We start from the raw sequence: 8,995 nt of genomic DNA on the forward strand, positions 1-8,995 counted from the left end.
TCTCACACACACACACTCCCCCCCCTCTCTCTCTCACACACTCCCCCCCCCCCCTCTCTCTCTCTCTCTCTCCTCCTTGCCGCCACCGCCATTGCATTATTACTAAGTGTACTTCCTACCTTTTCAGGTAACGCGCGCAGTAAGGAACAGTGGCAAGTTAGCATTATCTACACCTTACCTAAATGTCTCCGGGGCAGGACCCATGGTGCCAATGTCCTTCGCTATCTACAAAGGCAACCCAAGCAACGTTCATTCCCCGTCTGATGATGTAATGGCGGTTATGGGGGCTGATTGCTCGGTATTTTATCTTAAAAGGTGCGTCAAATACATAGCATACGTTTGATGCGCAAGGGTAAAAAACATAGTGTATAGTATAACACTTATGAGTTTATGCATTGTTTAGTTGAGAGATACCCTTTGGAAGCGGCAGGAATTTTTTATTACAGTGAACAACAAATGTTTTTTCACCATAGAACCATTACCATTATCTTTCGTTCAATCTATTTGAGCCTAGTCACGACATAAGCTCGGTTGTACGAGCCCGTGATAAAACCAATAGTGGAAAGCTCAAAACGGAAAGCTCCGGTCGGCTAAAGATCCTTGCCAAACCAAACTCCTATCTTACAGGCCTACTCTCTTATTACAGCTTGCTGTTGGACTCTTATCCTACGTGTCAAACTTCGTCTTGTTTCATCATGGACAGCAGCTGCTTCTTGGTGCTCCCCGAAAGCTTCATACCTCCCCTCACGAGAACAATCAATGCCAAAGATGTCGAGCTAGTGCACGTGACTCAGAGGGATGGGGCTGTCTCCAAAAGCATGATCAACAACGGGATCCTCGTGAGAGAAAAGTACCATGACCTTATCGCCATTAAGACCCTTTATGGGTTCTCTGTTAGTGTGAGACAGGTAGTTGGGCATACAACTATCGACGGTTTCCACTACGAGGTACATCCAATTGAAAGAACAAACCTTTATCTAGGTAATCAAGTACATACCAAACTACAGCACTACTGTGGGTGACGGACTGATGTATACCTGTTGTGTTGGATTCTTTAGATGGTGAGATGAACTATTATATTGGTATTATTGCGTTTGGGTTTGTGTTGGATTGGGTTTATTATGCTTGGATGCAATAGATGCTTAGAGTTTCAGTTATTATGATAATGGATTATGCTTTCTCAAACAGATTTTTAGTTGCTTTGGACATGGTCTGCTATTGTGAGGTATTACTAGTTTGAGATATCCCAGTTGCTGTGAGTATTTGTCTGTTGAACTTTTGTTTAGCAGTTTTAGTTGCTCTGTGTTTGGGTGAGTGTCGTGTCTTACCCCCCTTCAGGTATCATAAGGAGAGTATCATCTTGTACTTCGTCATCTTATACATCGTGTTACTGCAGTTCCCAAAAGACCTGCCTTTCCTATAACACTCGACAATGCGATGCTGAATTTTATAATTATGGAAGGCGTAGTCTCTCTGGTGATGAGCATAGCCACGTGTTATAATGTTTCGTTTTATAATGGTTTGACATAAAAATATTTATTTTTTTATAGGAAGGTCCCCTCCAACTTTCAGTAAAGCATGTTTTAACCACAACGAATATGAAGATGATAACACACGCTGGGAGTTGTAGGCGTAGGTGTTTTCTTTGGCTTTATATTATTTAACTGTTGTTCTAAACGCGCTTGGAGTAGATTTCGTCAACCTAGTGCCTACGCACCGGCAGGGAACCCTGCACCGCTTGAAAGCTCATCACCAGCATGAAATCTTCAAACATCAGAAAACGCTACGACATTAACAGTACTGTTCAAGATGCAATCATCTTGAATCTTGAAAAAGGCGCTTTAATACGGCCAGAAAACGGCAAAAAGTAAACATAAACACAGCACAAGACTACACACGTCTTTTCAACAAGTTTTTTATTTTTTATTTTTCACTAATTTTGTTTTTCGCCCTATGTTTACCGTGAATATCATTAGGGACAAATAAAGAGCTTGGGCTACCTGTGTTCCAACGTGACACACTCAACGTTTGATCACGAGTCAGATTCGTAATAAAATGAACGCATCTCTTTATTTCTTTGATTATGGTATGTTGTGTCTTAGTTATTTTATAAAAGCAATAAAACGCACATCCCGCGTTTGAAACGCGTATATTCACATGATAGCAAGCGATTATTAACGTCGCCACGGTAACTAAAGCATGGCATGGTATGCTCGGAGACACCTACTTCTATCGCCAAATATACACAAGGTAGCAAGCAATCATTGACGTGGCTATGATAATGACGAACATGACACGGTCTACCCGGACGGACACGTCTTGCCAGGATACTTTGTTCTCATCATTGCGAGGGGCGTCTCTTTGGATGTCGATGTCTTTCTCAAGAGTAGGCTCCTCGTCCTTGGCCTCGGGCCTCCTTGGATTCTCCATGTCCTCCAGCTCCATAGGTTGTACGTCCGACTTCTTGCTCCGGGTCTCACTCTTGCCGTTATGGACGCATTTCTCATGGTTTCGGTTCTGCTTCGTCTTGGAGCAGCAGTTGAACAACAGCAATGTTTTGACAAGCTTGGAGGGCTTTCCGGAGTGATGATAGAACCTGGGATAACAGAATAATAGAGGTAAGCCTTTGGCTATGGCTTTGTCGCTTGCCTGGCTTCTATAAGATTGCAAATCTTTCCTCTTTATTTTCATCTCCAGTCTGTAAACTACACTCACCACTCAACAAACCTGAGAACACAGATGGTGGCGAGAAGCACGGTGGTAATGATGATCAAGGTGATAACCAACAGGATACCGATGATCGGAAGCTCGTCGGCATTCTCCGGAAGGTACTCGGGCAGCAGCAGCAAGAAGACCATCATGGCGAGTAGGATAGTAGTGACGAAGCCGATCCTCTCACCGCTCTCGGCCGGGATAGCGAAGCTGGCGAGACTCAGCGCAGCCAGGATGACTGCGGGTGAGGCCAAGTAGAAAAGCAGGAAGAGCGGCTTACGACGCATGTGGATCGTGTAACTCACTGAAACCGTCAACAATTGACTTTTGAACAACATTGTTTTTGACACAGTCTTCCTTGTACAAAGTTCGTGTGGTAATTTGACATAAAATCCCGTCCTTTTTTTCTTTTTCATATACATTTACCTGAGCTAAAGTTAGCGTCACAGCAGTTGTTGTGATCCAGCAGTCCCCTCTTGACTGTGATGTTGAGAATATCCCATTCATTGTTGGACAGATGACCTGTTAAACAATAGGAAGAAATTGTAAGGTACTAATAAAAAATCACGAAAGCTGATAACAGCTAAACAGGCAGGTGCAGGTGCTTGCCGCCAACCTACTTTGCCGTGTTCTAGCAGAGGAAAGTGGAACGTTCTGCCTCATTCCCCTCTTCCTGGCTCCTCCCTTTTCTCACTCGCAGTTAAGAGATGATTGTTAAGGCATCGTTATCTTCGCTAAAACCACTTAGAACACCCCACCCCCCTCAAAAAACCAGCGGCGTAGCAGGGGGTCCAAAAGGCCCTTTCAAGGCATTTTCTCGTGTATTAAATAATGTCTCATACATTTACTGTTTTTTTGGCTGCTAGAAAAGGGGCCCCGGGCCCCTTGGCCACCCACCTGGCTACGCCCCTAAGCTTAGACCCTACCCGTTGTCAATCCGCTGTTATCCATTTTCAGGGCTATTTCACTTTCGGTATATGTCCAGGAAGAGAAAGTTAGTGTACAGAACTGGTCATCCATTGGCCAGAATCGCACCCTCAAGTTACACGTACTGGTGAAGGAAGCTTGCGCGATCCAGTCAACTTTCCCACTCTGACGAACAACCGTGTCTGCATTAAACAGCTCGGCTCCACCCGCCACATGCACCAGCTTATCACCACTGAGTAAACACAAGTAATTCAATAGTATTATGAGAGCCGCGAGGAATTTTCTCCGGTTTTCATCCCTCCATTTCGTTTTTTCATTTAGTTATGTCTCTTTGTTTTTTTAATTTTGTTAGGCTAAGTTCAAACGTTAATGAATCAAGGCGATTGTTTCATCTTCATTTGCATGCATTTGCATTGAATACGGCTCATGGATAATACGACGTTTGAACTTAGCCTTAGGGTTTTATCGGTCAGACTTAATGCTTACGTGGGCACCAATCCCTGAGCTATGTAGATAGCTCTTTCCAGATGTTTAACCAATCAAATTATTTTGGCAACATGTTCTGTGCTTCCTTATAAGTTATAACCGGACCGGATAAGATCACGTAAGTCGTATGGCGGCTATCTGGGTCGTCTACCTGGTGATATTAGCTACTAAATTCGTACATTTGAATATCTATGTTTTCTTCTGAAGAGACTTTAAACGCATTCTCTTACTTGTTAATAAGTGAAACGTCTGGAACCCAAATTTCTTTGGGGCTGAAGCGCGTTTTATGGAGGTTGTACTTCGCTTTGTCCCATTGAAGGGAAGGGTCTTTCCATTGCTGTGAAAATACCAAGTTGTGCGCATTGATCTCAAATATACAGTGTGAAACAAGGAAATAAGTCGCCTCCATGGAGGTCTCAGTTATATCGGTTCTTCTGTTGTATCTGCGGGGTGTGTTTTTCCCGTACAACTTCGTCCTAGTTAAGCCTTTACATCTCACCTGGAAAACCCACGCATTCACGCTGATCACCTGGTTCTTTGTGTCCTGCAAACAAATTTAGACTAAAAGATAGCATACATGCGTATCATGCCATCCTGATAATTTTGGATCAACGTGTCGATCCGTAGATTACCCGTCCCTCCCCTTCTTTCTCTGCTTCCCTTCCAAAGCCCCAAAGGAATCGAATTAAGATATTTTTAAACGCCAGCGGTTTTTCTTACCACTTTGTTAAGTTTAGTGATTTTTAAAACAAATGTCAGTTCGAGAAGGCTTCTTGGTGAGTGTGAAACCGGCCCCACAATTCGGTCATAGTCCTTCAGTAGGTCCGCTCGCAGGGCTTTTCTTACAGCGTTCTGCTCTTGTATATTCGCGCAGTCCAGCCCTAAGAAATAAGTTGAGTTAAGAAGCATTATCATATGAGGCCTTGTGTCATTTTGCTACCCTCTATGGTGAAACGTACACCATGGTTTTACGTTCCATTTCTGTTTTGTTTCGTTGATGGCCCCAATACAAAGCTATGAAACGGGGAATTCTTTCAAAACGCACTTGTCTATTTCCGTGAGTTCTTTTAGCGCAAGCGCACAGCAGAATAAAACCTTAAAAACGATGACAAATAGTAGAGTTAAGGATATTTTACTGACAAAAACAAACATGTTTGACCGATTATAAACGTTTTCCAATCGAGGATCAATTAAAAGAAATCAACTTAGGGAAGGGTCATTATTTATCGCGGGGGGGCTGCAAAGTTTAATTTTTTCCGGTTCAAAAATTCCCCCCACCCCCCCCCAGAAAAGGAAGTGAAAAAACTATTCAGGTACAGAATATTGAGAAAACGGGACATGCTTAGAGGAGAGACCCCCTGAAATCCGGTTTATTTTATTTAAATTATAGTCTAGCCATGGGATACTCTTTATGTACGGTAATTTTTACCAGGAGGACCAAAAGATTCCATGATTGTATAAGCACTCTTGCTACGGGTGCCGTGATGTACTAAAAAATAGACTGGGCACTTTGTCAAGAAAAAAATGCTTTCTATTATGTTAACCGAGAGATGGCCTGAATATTGCTGTTTTCAGCATTTGTCCTTATTGCGCTGAGCACTATTTCGGGTTCGGAGCACTATTTCACGAAAGGAAGTGAAAACCTAAGACTTCTTCAGGGCAGAAGAAGTCTTATTAAAGACGAAAATTTGGCAGAGCCGAATTCCAGTTTTTGGTGTATTGTATTAATCACGGAAATTCGAAAAACCGAAACTTTAAAAGATAAAACAAGTAGAAGCGCCAGTCAAACGTAGCCATGGATGTGTAGGCAAGAGGCCCACCATATTTATTTATTTAATTTGTAGGGAGTCTTGGGTTCTCCCCAGAAAATTTTGAAATTCCAGACTATTAGGAGGCTTCGAAATTGATCAGAACACCTGTTCAAAAAAATAAGGCCTTCCCCTAAACCCTAAACCCCCAAATCGGCGCTCAAAAAATTGCAACCTTCCCCCAAACATAGCAGCCCTCCCCCCCCCCCCCCCCGTTAAATATTGACCCTTCCTTTACTCTACAGCAAGATCACACACCAAGATCTTCTTTCCGAGGATTCCTCTAGAGTATATGTTTTCAAAAAGTTTTTTTTTTGAAAAAGTATTTCCTAGGATTTGTTTACTTGTCTTAGCTACCTTGCCATAACAAACAGGTAAAAGTGACATAGTTTGTGCTGTGCTGCCTAATACACTGGCACATGACTAAAAGCCAAGCATAGAGAGGGTGTTTGCGACCTTAGTGACTCCATTGCCGCAAATGCCCAACCTTAAGGTCTAAACGCCACAGGGGTACAATGTCGGAGAGTAACAAATATAGCCAGTCACAGGTTAAAAAAACAAGATTAGTATAATATATAATATAATATAATATATATTATTGTGTATTTGAGGGTACCAAACGAAAATACTTGCTATTTAATGTCTGTTTACTTTTTTTGATAGTTTTAAAACCTTCGCTAATGCTTTTTGATCTCTAATGGTCTAATAAAAAGTATGTATAATGTTAACATCACCACGTACCATGTAAAAGGAGGAAGAGCAAACAAGTTTCTGTCCTTAACATCTTGGTGACCGTCAAGTGCAAGTATTATGAGCCCCCTGCTATTAGCCTGCAAGAATTTACTTGATCGATCTGTCGTGAGAGCAAATAGCATCACCCGTCTTCTGGAATGACTCCAAGCGCCACCTGTCGCCGCCAAGTGTTAGAAGGAGGGATTTAACTAATAAATATTAGCACCTTATTTTGAAAAGTTAGTTAACTACCTGTTAAATCTGATACAGCAATTCTCCCTTTAAAAGTGCAGTTATGTCTCATGTTTTCTCTATACTTTTTAAATTTAAACCTATTTATTACTATGTGCTATAAAACAAAAATCGAAAAAGTGGTTCACATGGCCCCATTTTGGTATCGCCCGAGATACCGCCTTATTTTTTCCATTTAATGACCCTGTGAGTAGATATTAAAACTAAAAATCACCTCAAATGCATTTTAGAACCTATATACTTCTTGGCAGTGTTCCGACCGTGTTGAAAAACCCTTGCAAGAGAAGGGAAGCTCAGTAAATAAGGTCCTCAATTGTGCAAAAACTTGATTTAAGATAAGAGCGACTTGTTCATTGAAAGTATTTTACTTCACATCAGGCAATGACACGAAACATAAATCTTTGGAGTCGGCCGGTTGAAATTATAATGAGCTGGTACTTTTTCCATTTTGCTGAGATCTCAAAGCTTTGTTAGATAGTTGATAAAAAAGACGTAATGTTTTTATACCAGTAGTCCAGCCCTGCTCGCAGTCAGTTATAGCGCAGAAAGGGTTGGAAAAGTTTAATCCTTCAAAATCTAATGCGAATAATTATAGCAAACCCCCATGCAATCTTTAGTTTATTATGCAAACAGTAAAAACGCAAATACCAGTAGCGGATCTAGGGGGAGGGTTTAGCTGAATATGATATTGATAAAAAAATTTGATGTCTGTAGTGAGTTTCAGGTAGATCCCCGCCTTAATCCCCCCCTTTTGGTTGCCCGAAAGCCAAATGCATAAACAAATAATCTAATCCCCCTGCCCTTTGTTATTTGGCCACCCCCCCCCCCCCTTCAGCGAAAGGCTAGATCCACCACTGAATACCACCACCAGTTCTTATAATATATTCCAATGTATTTTGTGAGTAGGGGCAAATGTCACCATCCCCTTATCACCACCCGTCTTATGAAAATATCCCATAAGTACCTTTAATTTAAGAAGTCTAACGAAGTTTAATTTGAAATCCATAAGTGTTTGGGGTTCTCCTCCCCCCCCCCCCCCCCAAAAAAAAAAAAAAAAAAGAAGCACGTAAAGGATCATAACCAAAAATGAAATGCTTGGCCATCATCATTCACTGCGTGACATTTGCTTGAATTATCGTACATAATCCTTTCCACGTGTTAACAAATGTTTACAATAGCATGCATGATAAATTATCGAAATGTAATAAGTTAAAAATTCTATACATACAGAGTAGTAGTAATAATAACAGTTGCAATATCATTACTGCAATATTCTGCAAGCTCTACTCAATAGCTTCCTACTGCTAAACCGCTCCCTGTCTTCCGTCATTCAAACTAACGGAATCACATTTCGTGCTTTTTAAATAGCCAATCATTGGCGTGACTTCAGTGCTGATTTTGAATAATGAAACCGCATGTATCACAAGCAAAGAGGCAGCTATTTTTGTTTTACTTAGACTAGGCACCTATCCTATGTGGATCTACAAGCCTATAGAAGCATTGTAAAATAAAACAATTTAGCATTAGTAATCAATGTAACGATATTATCCTAATCATGATAAAAAGCAAAACAGCTCGTAATGCTATTTAGTAATGGCATAGTTAGTACTAACTATTATAATGATATGTATATTTAAGAAACGACCAGGAGTCTGTTATTTGAGAGCATTAAAAATACTTGTCATCATAAAATAAATCACGAGTAAATAGGATACTAATAATAGTTAATGATAACGCTATAACGCTAGTATACTATAACCACTCCTTTTCGCATCAGTTTCATAAAGAATATTGGTAGCTTACAGGTGTACATGCAATGTAACTATTTATGTACAAGAAGAAAATGACGGTTTAGACGAGTACAGGGTCAAAGATATGCTCGGGGACACTTTGAGATCGATCTCCTCGGCGTTCCTTCGAGGCACGAAAAGGTGACGGACATGTTCGGAGACTGAGCGCACTTTGTAGTCGCTTTAACTCGGCTTTTCTTCGGGGAACGAGAGTGTTACGGACATGCTCAAAGACCCAGTGCACTGCTGAGGTCGCTTTATCTCGGCGTACCCTCGGAGCACGACTTT

General features: G+C 41.3%; 1 protein-coding gene across 4 annotated transcripts; it reads right to left on the bottom strand.

The window, feature by feature from the left end:
• Nucleotides 1–2,051: 2,051 nt before the first annotated feature.
• Nucleotides 2,052–7,140, bottom strand: LOC5520438 (neuronal acetylcholine receptor subunit alpha-7). Of its 4 annotated transcripts, XM_032365456.2 has the most exons (8): nucleotides 6,675–6,962; nucleotides 4,846–5,006; nucleotides 4,625–4,669; nucleotides 4,356–4,462; nucleotides 3,639–3,871; nucleotides 3,139–3,234; nucleotides 2,716–3,016; nucleotides 2,052–2,596 (listed from the first exon to the last, which is right to left on the bottom strand). In XM_032365456.2, exons 1-8 carry the CDS (start codon nucleotides 6,715–6,717, stop codon nucleotides 2,230–2,232), a joined length of 1,353 nt encoding a protein of 450 aa, XP_032221347.1. In that variant the 5' UTR covers nucleotides 6,718–6,962; the 3' UTR covers nucleotides 2,052–2,229. The 4 variants fall into 4 exon arrangements, with proteins under 4 accessions (XP_032221347.1, XP_032221346.1, XP_032221344.1 ...); XM_032365455.2 differs by having other exon boundaries at nucleotides 3,765–3,871; nucleotides 4,356–4,669; nucleotides 6,675–7,140; XM_032365453.2 differs by having other exon boundaries at nucleotides 4,356–4,669; nucleotides 6,675–7,140.
• Between the last annotated feature and the right edge of the window lie 1,855 nt (nucleotides 7,141–8,995).

This window comes from Nematostella vectensis, chromosome 1, assembly GCF_932526225.1.
Source record: "Nematostella vectensis chromosome 1, jaNemVect1.1, whole genome shotgun sequence".
NCBI lineage: Eukaryota > Metazoa > Cnidaria > Anthozoa > Actiniaria > Edwardsiidae > Nematostella > Nematostella vectensis.

Excerpts from the sequence above, each read along its gene's own strand:
- LOC5520438 (XM_032365453.2), bottom strand. The coding sequence starts at position 6,717 with ATGTTAAGGACAGAAACTTGTTTGCTCTTCCTCCTTTTACATG. Across the intron at positions 3,872-4,355 it reads GACGTTTCACTTATTAACAA|TGGTGATAAGCTGGTGCATG; the intron begins GTAAGAGAATGC and ends GTGTTTACTCAG. Across the intron at positions 2,597-2,715 it reads GTTCTCAGGTTTGTTGAGTG|GTTCTATCATCACTCCGGAA; the intron begins GTGAGTGTAGTT and ends CTGTTATCCCAG.